This window comes from Mobula hypostoma, chromosome 2 (genome assembly GCF_963921235.1).
Source record: "Mobula hypostoma chromosome 2, sMobHyp1.1, whole genome shotgun sequence".
In the NCBI taxonomy this organism is placed as follows: domain Eukaryota; kingdom Metazoa; phylum Chordata; class Chondrichthyes; order Myliobatiformes; family Myliobatidae; genus Mobula; species Mobula hypostoma.
Genome location: NC_086098.1, coordinates 84678907 through 84695473, shown reverse-complemented (window position 1 = coordinate 84695473; position 16567 = coordinate 84678907). Strand labels below are relative to the sequence as shown.

The 16567-nt window shown below is 41.7% G+C and overlaps 1 protein-coding gene across 3 annotated transcripts in view; it reads right to left on the bottom strand.

Annotated features, from left to right (window-relative positions):
- arid4b (AT-rich interaction domain 4B) overlaps nucleotides 1–16567 on the bottom strand; it is a 152778-nt gene that overhangs the window by 85153 nt on the left and 51058 nt on the right. For all 3 annotated transcript variants that reach the window (XM_063039623.1, XM_063039617.1, XM_063039624.1), the window contains exons 5-7: nucleotides 5900–5990; nucleotides 2859–2938; nucleotides 2676–2767 (exon numbers count right to left, since the gene is read on the bottom strand). In XM_063039623.1, coding sequence (XP_062895693.1) covers nucleotides 2676–2767; nucleotides 2859–2938; nucleotides 5900–5990 — 263 coding nt within the window. The remainder of the gene's footprint in view (nucleotides 1–2675; nucleotides 2768–2858; nucleotides 2939–5899; nucleotides 5991–16567) is intronic.

The following is a 16567-nucleotide window of genomic DNA, read 5'->3' as shown; positions in this document are numbered from 1 at the left end:
TACATGCCCTGTTCACTGGCCATCCAGGCCATGCCCCATTCTTGCTACCACCATTGGGCAGGAGTTGATCATATCAGCAGGTTCCGGAATAGTTATTACCCTACAGCCAGTTATCCAGCATGGATAACTTCAATCACAACTCTGAACTGATTCTATGACCTACAGGTTCACTTTCAAGGACTCTTTACAACTCATGTTCTCAGTACTTTTTTAAAATTTGCACATTTTGTCTTTTGTACAATGATTGTTTGTCAGGTTTTATGTATAATTTTCCTAAGTTCTATTGTATTTCTTTATTCTCCTGTAAATACCTGCAAGAAGATGAACCTCAAGGCAGTACATGGTGACATATATGTATTTTGACAATAAATTTACTTTGAACTTTGAGAGACAGTGAACCATTGGATGGGAATGTAGCCTAAGATGAAAAGCTGTTACAAGCCCCAAGCTGCCAATATAGTACCATCATCTTGCAAAAGTGATAGCAATGTTTGTTCCATCTGACCAAGGCATAGGACAGAATAGATTCAAATTACAAACCAGAAGACCTGGAGTACATTTCGGTTACTTGATAAAATTAAGTAAGGTACAAAGAGTGTGTGGACATTATAGACTACTGATTGCAACGTCTTGTGAGAGGAATGAATTGTCATGAATAGTTAATAATATATTATTCAAATTCACTGCAACTTAAATATGGAATAAAAGGATATATCCATTGGCTTTATTTAAAGCAGAGTTGACAGGTTCTAGGTTAGAAAGAAAGTCAAGGATCATGAGGAGAAGGTAGGAGAATGTAGTTAACAGGGACAATAAATCAGCCATGATGGAATGGCGGAGCAGTCTTGATAGACCGAATAGCCTAATTCTGCTACTACGTCTTATGGTTTTATGGACTAAAGGCTCTGAAGATGAAAATTTATGAGCATATGTTATGTTTGACACACAATACTAATGATGGGTCTCATTGGAACAAAACTTTAGTTCTGTTGCTCACCTGGCTTTAAAGACAAAACAATCAAAATAATTTCAAAATGTGTTAATTGACCAGGTAGCCACTGTAGCTCCTATGCGTTGAGGCACAGAATTCTAGTACTCATGAACTTTCACTGAACTCTTGACAAATGGGGAAAACACAAGTTGGGCTTGGGGTGCTGTATTGTAGCATAATGGTGAGAATAATGCTATTATAGTGCCAGTGATCGTGGTTCAGGGTTCAATTCCTGCTACTGCCGAAAAGGAGTTTGCATTCTACCCGTGAATACATGCATTTCTTCCAGGTGCTCTGGTTTCCTCCCATATTCCGAAGACAAATAGTGATGGTTAGTGAGTTGTGGGCATACTATATTGGTGCCAGAAGTGTGGTGACACTTGCAGGCTGCCTAGCTCAATCCTTGTTGATCTGGTTTGATGCTAACAATGCATTTCACTATATGTTTCAATGTATGTGATATGACAAGTAAAACTAACTTAATCTTTTAAAATATCACACAATCCTCACTTTTACGATCAAAGTCCAACTCAGGCAAATGAAATTAAAACTTATCTTTCTTTCTACAGTGAGATACTCATTTAAAGTGAATGAGGTACTTAACCCACCTCGGAGTGGTTGGAACTCATCGAAGATGGGTGAACAACAACTCTCATTACTGAGGAGGCCCTCCGTTGGTCAGGGGCGGCCATAGATGTTGCAATATGTAGCATGTGAGTGGATCCACATCCAACCCTAGCCAGAGGTTGGCGAATCTGTGGAATTCATTGCCACAGATGCCTGTGGAGGCCAAGTCATTGCATATATTTAAAGCCAATGTTAACAGGTTCTTGATTAGTAAGGGCGTCAGAAGTTACGGACAGAAGGTAGGAGAATGGGGTTGAGAGGGATAATAAATAGGCCATGATCGAATGGGCGAGCACTCAATTAGTTGCATGGCCTAATTCTGTTCCTGTCTTATGATCTTGCAGTAAAGATGATTCAGAGGAATGTCAGAGGGTGGAAGATAATTGTATCAGGACCTGTTAACATTTTAAGTTTCATATCCTAACCACAAATTTAAATCTTCACAGTAAATACAAATGAGAAATCATGTGAAGGAAAATATCTTTGCCAACTTGTTACACTGCACTTAGACATTCCCACCCGTAACAACGTTGCTAAGCTGTGCGATTACAACTTAAGAGATCGAAGTAGGTAGTTTACATGACAAGCAATAGAATTTACAATGGGAGATAAAATTTGGATACATGTGTATTTCTTAATATTGTCTATATTAATAACAATAATAATGGTTTAAGAAAGTACATGGTACCATATTTGCAAGTTATGTTAATACATGTCCTAAGGATATTTAATGATGCAGTCACTATGGACAGTGCTCTGGCACGGAAAGACAATGGAACAACTAGGTTAGTCATTTTTCATAGCGTGATTGTGATGGCCAAGGGAACTCTGGCAAACAGTTTTAAAGAGATTTAGGAGGACCCTCCCCCACCATGGAAGGCGCAGTAAAGGTGCAGTAAACTTTACATCCAAGTTACATGCAAGTCATTCATATAGATTTTTAAAGGCACTGAAGAAAACTACTAGGCCTGCCAAGTCATTGCCAGTATAAGTGAACAGAAGGCCCCAGAGGAATACCTTAATATTCTAAATCTATATACTGCAAATTATTACTCACACTGGATTAGACCTTCTTCCGCGGTTGGACTTCTTTCCAATGACAGGAGTGCCAAAATGTTCAGGATTGGTAAGAGGCAACTGGTCAAGAGTCTAAAACATCAGCAAGAAAAACATAATCAACAGATCCATAGAGAACCCAGGATCAAATCAGCAACGTGTAATGCTTCTTTGCTCCACTAACCTCACTTTCAGCAAAGTGTCTCTCTCCTTTCAGGCAGAGGGACGTTCGTCTCAATGTCCTTTCATCACCATCGTCAAAAACTGTAACCAGACACACAACACTGGTCAGATAAAGTTACTTTATAAAGTTTCAGAGACTACTGACAGGAAATGCATACAGATCACTGCACAGCAACACGCCATTTGGCCTGACTGCACTATGCCTGTGTTTATGCTCTACACAAGCATTATCCTAAGCTACTACATCTCATCCTAGATCAAGCTTACCCAGAAATGGATCAACGCCATTTCCCTCAAGCATGACCTCTGACATTAAATGCCACATTCTCACCACTCCATGGATAAATTTCCATTGGATTTATTTTTCTTACATTTATGCCCCCTAGTTTTGGCTGACATATTTTCTTTACACCTACTCTATCAAAGCCTGCCAGTGCTTAATAAATAACTTTACTTTATAAATATGATTATAAATTCTCAACTTTGTTATCACCTCTACAGATCATTCTATCATGTATTTTCCAGTGCCTATGCATAACACTCAAGTATCGTCTAACTAATCTTCTGTTAAAAAAATTAACATAGTTTCTCTGCTTTTCACTTTGAGTTCTAGAAATAACTTAGTGCATGGCTTGAACTTTTCATGCTCCAACTTAAATCAAGATATTCTTTACTTGATCTTTGAGTTCCACATCCTTCTCCTCCTGGTCGCAAGTACAGAAAAGTTAACTTGTTAACAAGTGGTTGGTGAACACTGACCAAAATGTCCATAAGACCACAAGACATGGGAGCCAAATTAGGCCATTCAGCCCATCAAGTCTACCCTGCCATTTCATTATAGGTGATTTATTCTCCCTCTCAATGCCATTCTCTGCCTTCTCCACATAACCTTTTATGCCATTACTTATCAACCTCACAACCAATATACCTGATAACTTGGTCTCCACGACAATCTGAATTCATTAGTAAATGCGCTAAATATACCAGATTCAAACTTTCAATACTTCCTACTGAACAGGAGCATGGGTTTTATGATTCCAATAGAACAACATACAAGTAACATAATGCTAATCTATCTAAAATGTGATAAGCATTGTAGAACACAGTACTATGGTGATGCTCACGAAGCAGTGCTGTCCTTTTATCAACCTATCCCACCCCGCCAACATGGCCCCCTATTTTTCCATCGTCCATTTGTCTAAGAGTCTCTTAGATTACCGTACTAATAAGCATTATACTAATTATTCTGACAAGAGTGGAGTGTAAGAGAGATTAAGACTGAAAAAAAGCTACAACAGAGTAGTAAACAAACCTGAGTCTTTCATCTACATATGCACAAGAAAGGACACAAAGAATATCAAGTTAAATAGGCTGGAATAATGGCAGAGGAAAGGTGTCCTCAATGGAGATGACAGTCCTTGAGCCAAATGGAATGTTGGTGAATTAAGGAGAAGTGGAGTTTCAGGAACCAGCCCTCGTGGGCAGGGCAGGAGTCCAGGATACAGGCAGGTAGTTAGTTTACAAATAAGAGAAAATCTGCAGGTGCTGGAAATCCGAGCAACTCACACAAAATGCTGGAGGAGCTCAGTAGACCAGGTAGCATCAAAGTAAAAAAATGCAGTTGACGTTCCCTGTGACTGCTTGGCTTTCCTCCAGGTGCTCTAGTTTCTTCCCATATTCCAAAGACATATGGGTTAAGGTTAGGATTAGTAAATCATGCTATGTTGGTGACACTGCTGATGTCTCAACACATGCTCAGACTGTGTTGGTCATTGTATATCTTGTTGAAAATAAAGCTATTCTTTAAAATCTTTCTTGAACTCACTTTAAAGTAGTATAATGTAATTTTTTTATGTTCTTTGTTCTTTCTCCAAAAATCAATACAGCATATTTTTCTGTGTTAATTTCAGCTATTATGAAGCCTTGCACTTGGTCCTAAAAACCTCACTGCAAAAAACCTTCCAGTCATAAAAATCAACTTGTCAACCTCTGCCTTTGTATCCTGCCACTGAGCCAATTTCGGCTATAAGCTACCAGAGTTGTATTTTGCTAAACTTTATGTCATGTGTATCTAAAACACTACCATCGTTGCCCCTTGCTTGTTCTGAGAACATTCAATTATCAGTTAGATAAGACCATCCTAACTCAAACCCATGATGAATATTTTTGTTTAACCATTGCCTTCCTTAAGACGATCCACCATAATATTTTCTTCTGAGTTAGGTTGATTGGACTATCCCTTTCTCCATTTTAAATCCTTCTAGTGGTCCTGTTTTCAGACCCTCTCCAACTACTATGTTCTGTTGAGATTCAGATTCATTTATTACATTGAAACATATAGTGAAATGCATCACACAGTGAAAAGAGGAAATTCCTAATTTTTCTCAGCAGAAGCAATACACTTCATCCAGGTCTGCTGTACCGCTATAAAACACACCGAAAGACCACATCAGTAACAAAAGCTGTGCTGGGGTACATTCTTTGGGATAGTTTTCCCACCATTGTTGTTGGATCCCTTTTTGCGATTTGTTCCCCTTTTGCTGTATGCCACCAGTAAGATTTAGGACAGCATAGTAGCGTAGCGGTTAGTGTTATGCTATTACAGTGCCAGCGACCAGGGTTCAATTCCCATCATTATCTGCAAGGAATTTAAACATTCTCCCCATGAGTGCGTGATTTTCCTCCGGATGCTGAGGTTTCCTCCCACACACATCCTACAGTTAGGATTAGTGAGTTATAGGCATGCTATATTGGCTCTGGAGATGTGAAGATATTTACGGACCATCCCCAGCACATCCTCAGACTGTGTTAGTCGTTAACACAAATGACGCATTTCACTGTATGTTTCAATGTATGTGTGGCAAATAAAGCTGACCTTTCACCCAACATTCTTCCTGGAGAAATTCATTGTGAATCTGCTAATGGTCTCTGATAGTTTTCCCACCATTGATATTGGATCTGTAATAATTCATTTTTCCCTTTTTGTCATATGCTACTATGAAGATTTAGCTGCAGCACAAGTTAGAATTACTGTTTTCTTACCCACAGTGTACCAGCTTGCATCAGTCAGCTTATTGATGACTGCTTCTTGGCAAGTTCCATCAGGGTTCTTGACTTCGACGACTGCTCCTACCTGCAATGCAAGTCACAATCAATCAGTAATGCATCAAGCAGAAGTATCATCCATCAGCTGTGATTATTCAAAAGCACTATTCAAGAGTTACACAGAGAATTGAGAACCGGGTAAATACATCTGATAACTAACGTTAAGGAGCCTGAAGACACACATTCAAGGTTTTAGGAAGAGCTTCTTCCTCTCTGCCATACGATTTCCCAACAGACCACGAAGCCATGAACATTATACATACATACATACATACATGTATATACACACACACACACACACACACACACACCACAAAATATCACAACATATATCAGCGATATCAGATCTGATTCTGATAAATAGATAAAATGTAGCCAGCTCAATAATATGCAGGGTAGCCTGGAACACCTTCCTCTTTCAGCTGTACCTCACTAAACAAAACACCAGACAGCATTACATTGAGCAATTTACATTAATATAGCACCTTCAACATATTCTTTCAGAGTAACAAAGATGGTTGGTGTTTTGAGTACTGACTCTACTTCAAAATGGAGTGTGGAATGGGAGACAGGGTTCCTGAATGGGCAGTAATGACATCACAAAGAAGTTAGGTGACTTTACAAATAATACTGGGTCTATATGATTAATTGGACTGGTTTTGCTCACCAGAGAGCAAACAGAATTTTCTACAGTTTGCTTTTCACTGGGATGGAATGGAAATGTCTTCGGGATGAGTGATAAGTTTGGTGGACCAACTAGTTTTTTTCCTATTTATCAACCTTATAAAGTAAAAACCAGTTTTACAGATAACTATATTAGCCAATGAGTTAAGAGAAGAGAGAAGTTTTTGTCCGAGTTTGTTGGAGTTCACTAATACACTTAACAAATTCGATTCACTTAGGAAAACAGTCTACTTCAGGAACAAATATCACTAATTTCTCCCAATAAAAGCAGAAAACTGAGCATAATTAGAATAAAACGATTGGCTCAATATATTTAATTATTTTATCATTAAAGAGACTCAGACACATGGATGATAGAGAAATGGAAGCCTATGTGGGAGGGAAACATTAGATTGATCTTGGAGTAGGTTAAAACATTGTGGGCCAAAGTCCTGTATCACAGGACCATAAAACATAGAAGCAGAATTTGATCATCTGGGCCATTGATTTTGCTTTGCCATTCAATCACGGCTGATTCGTTATCCTTCTCAACTCTATTTTCCTGCCTCCTCCCTGTGAACTTTGATGCTCTTACGAATCAAGAACCTATCAACTTCCACTTTAAATATACTGAATGACGTGGTCTCCACAAGCATCTGTAGCACTGAATTCCACAGATTCACCATCTTCTGGCTATTGAAATTCCTCCTCATATCTGTTCTAAAGGGACATCCTTCTATTCAGAGGTTTTCCACTTTATTTCTGCTCTTAAAGGCTGACATTTCCCTCTGCCTCCTGCCAGTACTGTTCTACAGTATATTCTATGTTCTCAAATCAGTCTGAATCACTGACATCAGTGTAATCATGAAGCTCAGTTTATTTGTTAACTATTAAAACTTAACTTCTTTTGCTGGGAATATCACTGTCACTAATTGTAGCCAGATTCCCCAAAGAAATTCAGGTTATCAGAAAACTTTGGTCAAGATCAGGAGATACAGTATTTGCACAGATAACCAAAAGCTTGGTTAAAGAGACATTAATACAAGGGAGAACTGAAAAGCGTAAGACATTAGGAATTCATGAGCTGAGGATTCAGACAGATAAAGTATGGCTCTCAAATAAAGGTACAAAAGAAATCAGGAATGTATTAAGAACTTACAAGGATGTAGAATTCAAGAAGTTACAGAGATAGAAAGGGCAAGGCCATGAATATATCTGAAAGGACTCAGAATTTTACATTTTAAATTGGACAGTAAATGGGTGCAAGAACTGTGATGCAAGTTAGAACATGGTCCACAGGTTTATGGAAAGGCTTCAGTTTAGAAGGAATAGAAAAATGTGATCACTCAAAGGCATCGAGGGAGGAATTCATCAATAAGTATCTCCCCACCAGTCTCTGATTTTAGCTCACCAGCATCAAGTTCAGAATTGTTATTCACTGGGTTGGTCAGAGGTGGTGGTGGGGGCGGAGCAGAGATGGATAAGAGATGTGGACTTTGAGGAGATGGAGCTGCCTGATAAACAATTTAGAAGCACCAATGCCAAGAACTTTTCTTTTCATTACAAATGAGACACAAGGAATGCCTGCAAAGAGAATGTTTCCACCAATGCAGGAGAGTTTTGTTTGCAGAGGTTACACAGAATACTGAGAATCTCAAGATAACAAAATAATTGTTACTTCAGATCTGACGCAGCACAAAACAAAACACAATAAGATAAAGAACACAATAAATATAAATACATAAGATAGCTTGTATACAGATTAATTGTATGTTCAAAAGTGATGCCAGACACAAGACTGTCTGTACATAAGGCAATTGACAAGAAATGATAAAGTAGTGATGGTGGGGTTGTGGTGGGGTGGGTTGATGGGTGGAGGTGTTGAATAGCCTTACTGTTTGTGGAAAGTATCTTTTTAAGTCTTGGTGTGGATGCTACTTAGCCTTGTCCAAGATGGGATTGGGACAAACAGTCCATAAGCAAGGTGGGAGGGATCCTTCATGATGCCCTGAAGAAAGGTCTCAGTCCGAAGAGTCAAATGTTTATTCATTTCCATAGATGCTGCCTGACCTGCTGAGTTCCTCCAGCATTCTGTGTTGCTTTGGATTTCCACCATCTTAAAGTTCAAAGTTAATTTTAATATCAAACTACATATTGTACATATCACCATATACAATCCTGAGATTCATTTTCTTGTGGGCATACTCAACAAATCTAAAGAATAGTAACTATAACAGAATCAATGAAAGACCACCCAACTGGGGCATTCAATCAGAGTGCAGAAGACAACGAGCTGTGCAAATACAAAAAGAAGAAACGATAATACAAATAAATAAGCAATAAATATCAGAACATGAGATAAAGAGTCTTTGAAAGTGAGGCCATAGGTTATGGGAACATTTCAATGATGGGGCAAGTAGTGTTGAGTGAAGTTATCCCCTTTGGTTAAAGAGCTTGATGGTTATGCGGTAGTCACTGTACCTGAACCAGGTGTTGAAAGTCCTGAGACTCCTGTACCTTCTTCACAACGGCAGAAGCAAGAAGAGAGCATGTCCTGGCTGGTGAGGGTCCCTGATGATGATGCTGCTTTTCTGCAACAGCATTTCATGCAGATGTGCTCAATAGTTGGGAGGGCTTTATCCATGATTACAGCTCAACAGCTAACACCATCACCCCTCAAAATTAATCAGTAAACTCCAAGACCTGGGCCTCAAAACCCCGCTTATACAATTGGATCCTGGATTTCCTTACTTGTAGACCCCAGTCTGTTTGAATTAGCAAAAACATATCCTCCACAATCTCCATCAGCAGAAGAGCACCGCAGGGATGTGTACTTAGCCCCCTGCTTTACACCGATGACTGTGTAGTTTAGTACAGCTCCAACACCATATACAAGTTTACTGATGACACCACTGTCATGGGCCCTATCAAAGGTGAATCAGCATACAGGAGGGAGATTGCAAATTTGGCTGAATGGTGTAATAACAACAACCTCTCACTCAACATCAATAAGGCCAAAGAACTGATTGTAGAGTGTAGGAGAGGGAAACCGATAGTCCATGAGCCAGTAGTCATCAGAGGATCAGAGGTGGAGAGGGTCAGTAATTCCTGGGTGTCACTACCTCAGAGGACCTGTCCATATAAATATAACTGGAAAAAAGCACAACAGCATCTCTACTTCCTCAGGAGTCTGCGGAGATTCAGCATGACACCATAAACCTTGGCGAACTTCTCCAGGTGTGTGGTGGAAAGTGTGCTGACTGGCTGCACTTCGGCCTGAAGAGGAACACCAATGCTTTAGAGCAGAAAATCCTACAAAAGGAATTTGGCCCAGTACATCATGTTAAAACCCTCCCAACCATTGGGCATATTTACATGAAATGTTGCCGTAGAAAGCAGCGTCCATCATCAAAGATCCTCACCACCCAAGCCATGCTCTTTTCTCGCTGCTGCCATCAGGTAGAAGGTACAAGTGCCTCGGGACTCGCACTGCCAGGTTCAAGAACAGTGCTACCCTCAACTAACAGGCTCTTCAACAAAAAGAGATAACTATGCTCATTTAAGGACTCTGTTATATTGTTATTTCATGTCTGTCATTTATTACTATTTATTTATATCTGCATTTGCAGAGTTTGTTTATAGTTCCTTATGTTTGCAGTTACTGTTCTATAGATTTGCTAAGCATGACCCTAGAAAAAGAATCTCAGGGTTGTACGTGGTGACACGTATGTACACTGGTAATAAATTTTACTTTGAACTTTGATGCACTGGGCCATATCAACTACTTTTTTATGGAATTTTACATGCAAGGATACTGGTGTTTCCATAGCAGGCTGTTACATAGCCAGTCAATATACTCTCCACTGCACATATACATAGAAGTTTGTCAAAGAAGCTCAACAAGAAGTTCAGAGACCTCGGCCTTCACGCTGCCTTGTGTAGCTGGATCCTACACTCCCTGTCAGATCACCAGCAGGTGGTAAGAGTGGGCTCCCTCACCTCTGCCCCTCAGGCACCTCTTTTACTCTCTGCATACCCATGACTGTGTTGCCACCCACAGCTCCAACCTGCGAATTAAATTTGCTGATGAATCTACATTGATTGGCCTAATGAGGCAGCCTACTGAGAAGAAGTTATCACCCTGTCACAGTGGTGTTAAGAAAACAACTGCTCCCTCAACTTTGCAAAAATAAAGGAGCAGGTTGTGGATTACAGGAGGAATGTAGACAGCCTAACTTCTATTGACATCAGTGGATCTGGGGTTGAGAGAGTGAGCAGCACTAAGTTCCTCGGCATACACGTCACCCATGGTCTCATGTGGTCTGTATATACCGGCAGTGTGGTGAAAAAAGTAGAACAGCGCCTCTTTTACCTCAGATGGTTGAAGAAGTTTGGTATGGGCCCCCAAATTCTAAGAACTTTCTACAGGGGCACAATTGAGAGCATCCTGACTGGCTGCATCACTGCCTGGTATGGTAACTGTACTTCCCTCAATCGCAGGGCTCTGCAGAAAGTGGTGCAGACAGCCCTGCGCATCTGTAGATGTGAACTTCCCACTATTTAGGGCATTTACAAAGACAGGTGTTAAAAAGGGCCCAAAGGATCATTGGGGACCCGAGTCACCCCAACCATAAACTGTTCCAGCTGTTACCATCAAGGAAACGGTACTGCAACATAAAAGCCAGGACCAACAGGTTCAGGGACAGCTTCTTCCACCAAGCCATCAAACTGATTAATTCATGCTGATACAATTGCATTTCTACGTTATATTGACTGTCCTGTTGTACATACTATTTATTATAAATTGCACATTTAGACAGAGACATAATGTAAAGATTTTTACTCCTCATGTATATGAAGGATGTAAGTAAGTTTTATATGTCAGCCAAATTTTTGCAAACTTCTAAAGAAGTAGAGACACTGCCACACTTTGTTTGTAATTGCACTTACGTGCCTGGCCTAGGACAGGTTCTCTGAAATAATAACACCTTGGAATTTCAAGTTGCTGGTCCTCCAATGAGGACTGGCTCATGGAGCTCTGGTTTTCTTCTCCTGAAGTCTATATAATCAGTTTCTTGGTCTTGCTGACACTGAGTAAAAGGTTGTTGTTATAACACCACTCAGCCAGATCAGATGCAAGCATCTTTGGGCTACAGTCATTGAGGCAGGTCACCATGTTCTTCTTGGGCAGCGGTATAACTGAAGCAGACACAAGAGGTTAAAGATCTCGGTGAACGCAGCAAACAGTCGATCAACACAGGTCTTTAGTACATAGCCAGGTATCCCATCCAGGTCAGATGCTTTTTGTGGGTTCACCCTCCTGAAGGCATCTTGCACGTTGGATTCAGAGCCAGAAAACTTAGGTTCATAGAGGATGTAAGACTTCATGGTGGTTCCTCTATGTTTTGATGGTCAAAGAGAGCATAGAAAGCATTGAACACATCTGGAAGCATGACCCTGCTGTCTCCCATGTCACTTGATTTAACTTTATAAGAGGTGATAATATTCAAGGCCTGCCAAAACCATTGAGCATCCTACGTTGATTCAAGTTCCGTCTGGCATTTCCACTTTGTCTGAGAGATCATTTTCTGGAGATCATGCCTGCACCTCTTGTAACTTTGTTGGTCACAGACATGAATGCCTCTGAGGTGCCTCTCAGCAGATTTCAGATCTCATGGTTCATCCAGGGCTTCTGATTGAGGAAGAATTTGAATGATTTTATGGGGACACGCTCAATTACAGCTGTTTTAATGAAGTCCATTACCACCATGGTGCATTCATTCAGATCCCCAGATGAGTGCATGTACATAGCCCAGTCCACTGACTTGAAGCAATCCTGTAGTCACTCATCTGCCTCCCGCGACCACTTCTTTGTTGTCCTAGTCTCTGAAGTTTTGCACTTTAGTGTCTGCCTGTAGGCAGGTAGGAGAAGGACAGCCAAGTTGTCTAATTTACCAAAATGCAGTCTGGGCAAGGAACGGTAGGCATTCCTTATCTTAGTACAGTCGGCCCTCCTTTTTTTTGGCGTGTGCCTGTGCGTGTGCGAGTCTGTGCGTGTGCGAGTCTGTGCGTGTGCGTCTGCATGTGTGTGCATGCGTCTGTGATGATGTCTTTTCATGGCTTTTTTACAAGGCGTGGAGCAAGAGAGAGACTGTGTGGTGCGCCACTCCGCACACAGACATTTTCGCAGTATTTTTCCCTTTATTTTACGAGGTCGAGTTGCAATCTCGACACTCAACCCGGCACCGATGGAAAGCGTACTCAGGAGCAGATCTGACTGGTTTCGAACCCGGGAACTTCTGCTCCTGGGTCCGGCGCTGATGTCATTGCACAACCAGCTAGCCCCAGTCGGCCCTCCTTATCCGCGGATTCCGCATGTGCAGATTCAACCGACCGCGGATTGGGACAACCCGAAAGTTCTCTCTCCAGCACTCGTTATTTGAGCACGTACAGACTATTTTTTCTTGTCATTATTCCCTAAACAATACAGTATAACAACTAACAACAGGAATTCTGCAGATGCTGGAAATTCAAGCAACACACATCAAAGTTGCTGGTGAACGCAGCAGGCCAGGCAGCATCTATAGGAAGAGACGCAGTCGACGTTTCAGGCCGAGACCCTTCGTCAGGACTAACTGAAGGAAGAGTGAGTAAGGGATTTGAAAGCTGGAGGGGGAGGGGGAGATGCAAAATGATAGGAGAAGACAGGAGGGAGAGGGATGGAGCCGAGAGCTGGACAGGTGATAGGCAGAAGGGGATACGAGAGGATCATTTACATTGTATTAGGTATTATAAGTAATCTAGAGATGATTTAAAAATACAGGCAGTCCCAGAGTTATGAACGAGTTCCGTTTCTGAGTCCGTCTTTAAGTCAGATTTGAAGTCGGAACAGGTACATCCGGTATTATTTAGTGTCAGTTAGTCAAACGTTTGTCGTAGTATATAGTATATATTTTACCTTACTATGCATATAAAACACTTGAGAAACGTAAGTATTTCAATAATTAAACCACTGCATTGCTTAGTAATAATTGTAGCTTTCATCGGGGCAGGGCCCTTCACATGTTCCATTAAAATTGTTCCGATTGTTGACCGACTGTAGCCTAACGCTCCTCCAACGAACAATGGCGTTTCACCTCCTTCTGATCGCTTCATTACTTCTTTATTTTCAATCGTGATCGTGATTATTTTCATGAACAGAAATACTGCGGATTCAGAACTGTGCCGGGTCCTAAAGTCCACTGCACTAAGACAGGTTAAATAAGGTCCGGGGTTCCGCTGGGTCCTAAAGACAACTGCACTGGACAGTTTAAATAAGGGACTTGAGCATCTGCGTTTTTCGGTATCCGTGAGGGGCCCCAGAACCAATCCCCCGCGGATAATGAGGGCCGACTGTATAACAGTGGTCTAGTGTGTTGGGACCTCTGGTGCTACAGGTTATATGCTGATGGTAACTGGACAGGATTTTCTTCAAACAAGCCTAGCTGAAGCCTCCAACTATGATTTGAAATGCATTGGGATGGACTGTTTCTTGTTTATCATGAGGTATCGCAAGCGCTTGATTATAGTCGGCAGCTGGTGGTATGTAAACTGTGGTCAGGATTACGGAAGAGAACTCCCTAAAATAGACCAGGCAGCATTTGACCATTAGGTGTTCAAGGTCAGTGGAACACAAGTTTGACAAAACTGCCACATCAGAGTATCAATGAGAGTTTACCGTAAAACACATGCCCCCTCCTTTTGCCTCTCCCGTAACAGCAGTTTGGTCCATTCTGTAAATCAAGAAGGCTTCAGGTTTTATTCCTGTATCTGGCATGCCCGGAGAAAGCCACATTTCAATCAAGCAAACAATGGAACAGATCCTCATTTCTCTTCGATTGAGCTGTCTTGCCCTCAGATCCTCAATTTTGTTCTCCAGTGAATGCACATTTGCCAATAAGATGTTGGGTAAAGGAAGCCTCATCCTTCTGCATTTCAGCCTGGCTTGGAGTACCCCCCCCCACCCCCCAACTCACTTTTGACCATGGCAATGAACCTTCGACCTTTTAAAACAGGGGTGTCAAACTACCGGCCCGCGAAGGGGTCCAATCTGGCCCGTGGGATGATTTGGGGGGAAAAAAGGTATATTCACTACCATTTATTATGTATCTGTACGGCAGCCGCTCTCTCTCCCACCACTGTCTGTACCGCCTGCTGTGCCGGCAGCTTGTTGTGAGTACTTAGAAAACAATAGGCGGCAGTTAACCACCCGCTGTGCATAAGCACCTACCACCCTGCACCGAAGACCACTAGGGCCCCACTTACGTCGTCAGACATACACAGAGTACTCAGGTAAGTAACACCTGTAGCAAGGCTGAGACTGTTTGCTGCTGTGGTTCAAAATGCTTTCCAAGAAAAGAGGAGTTGACATCGAAGGTCGGATATTCAACGATAATTGGAAAGATCGTTTTTTCTTCTGTGAGATTAACGGCAAACCTGTGTGTCTGATATGCTCGCAACAAGTGGTTGTGGCAAAAGAGTACAATATCAAACGACACTACGAGACGTCACACGGAGAAAAATATTTCAAGTACACAGGATGACTCAGACGCAAAAGGTAAACAAGCTTGAAGCAGCTCTGAAAAGACAGCAATCAGTGTTCACCAAAAGTCGAGAGACTCATGATGGAGCTGTCAAGGCCAGCTATATTATTACCAACAAAATAGCTGCTGCGTTGAAGCCATACTCAGAGGGAGAGTTCACCAAAGCATGCATGCTGACGGCGGCTGAGCTGGTGTGCCCTGAGAAGAGACAGGCTTTTGGTAATATCAGCTTGACAAGAAATACTGTGGCAGAGAGAATCGGGGATCTTGCAGGAGATTTGAACAGTCAACTAAAAGACAAAGTGAAGTCATTTATTGCCTTCTCTATTGCAGTTGATGAGAGCACCAACGTGACTGATGTAGCTCAATTGGGAATATTTATTCGTGGTGTTGATGTATCTGTGACTGTCACCAAGGAGTTTGTGGAGATGAGTGCCCATGACAAACATCACAACGGCGAACAACGTTTTCTCCAGCCTCATCGAGTCCTTGGACAGACTGGGGGTTGACTGGAGTCACGCTGTCAGCGTGGTAACAGATGGCGTGCCGTCCATGGTTGGGAAAAAGGCAGGTGGTGTTGTGAAACACAGAGAAAGTTCAGACAGAGAATCCACAGCAGGAATTCTGGAATTTTCATTGTATTATACACCAAGAGGCGTTATGTAGCAGGAGCCTGAAAAAGGACAATGTCATGGATGTAGTAATCAAAATGGTTAGTTTTATTAGAGCCAAGGGACTCAACCATCGGCAATTTGACACTCTCTTGACCGAAAGTCATATTGGACACGGCCTACCATACCGCACTGAGGTCCGCTGGTTGAGCAGAGGGGTTGTGCTCAAACATTTTTTTCAATTATGTGCGGAAATTGGACGATTCATGAACAAGGAACGGAAGCCAGTGGCAGAGTTGGATGACCCAGACTGGCTTCATGATCTTGCATTTTTGGTGGATATAACAGAGTGCTTAATGTTAACATGCAAGGCCGCAACAAACTTGTTATGGAATACTACGTCAGCATTCGTGCCTTTCAAATTAAATTAGGCCCGTGGAAGATGCAACTATCCTGGAGCAGCCCAGCTCATTTCCCCTCTTTGCAGTCTGTGCGAGTTGCTCATGGGAATAATGACAACATGGACAGGTACAAGGACAAAATATCACAGCTGAAAAGTGAGTTTCAGAATCGTTTCCAAGTCTTCACTCAGCTCGAGAAGGAATTCTCACTATTTTGCTCGCCGTTTGCCATCAACGCAGCATCAGAGGTGCCGGAGGAACTCCAAATGGAACTAATTGAAATTCAGTGTAACACAGCTTTGAAATATAAATTTAAGACTTCTATCAATACCTGGGACCGATGTACCC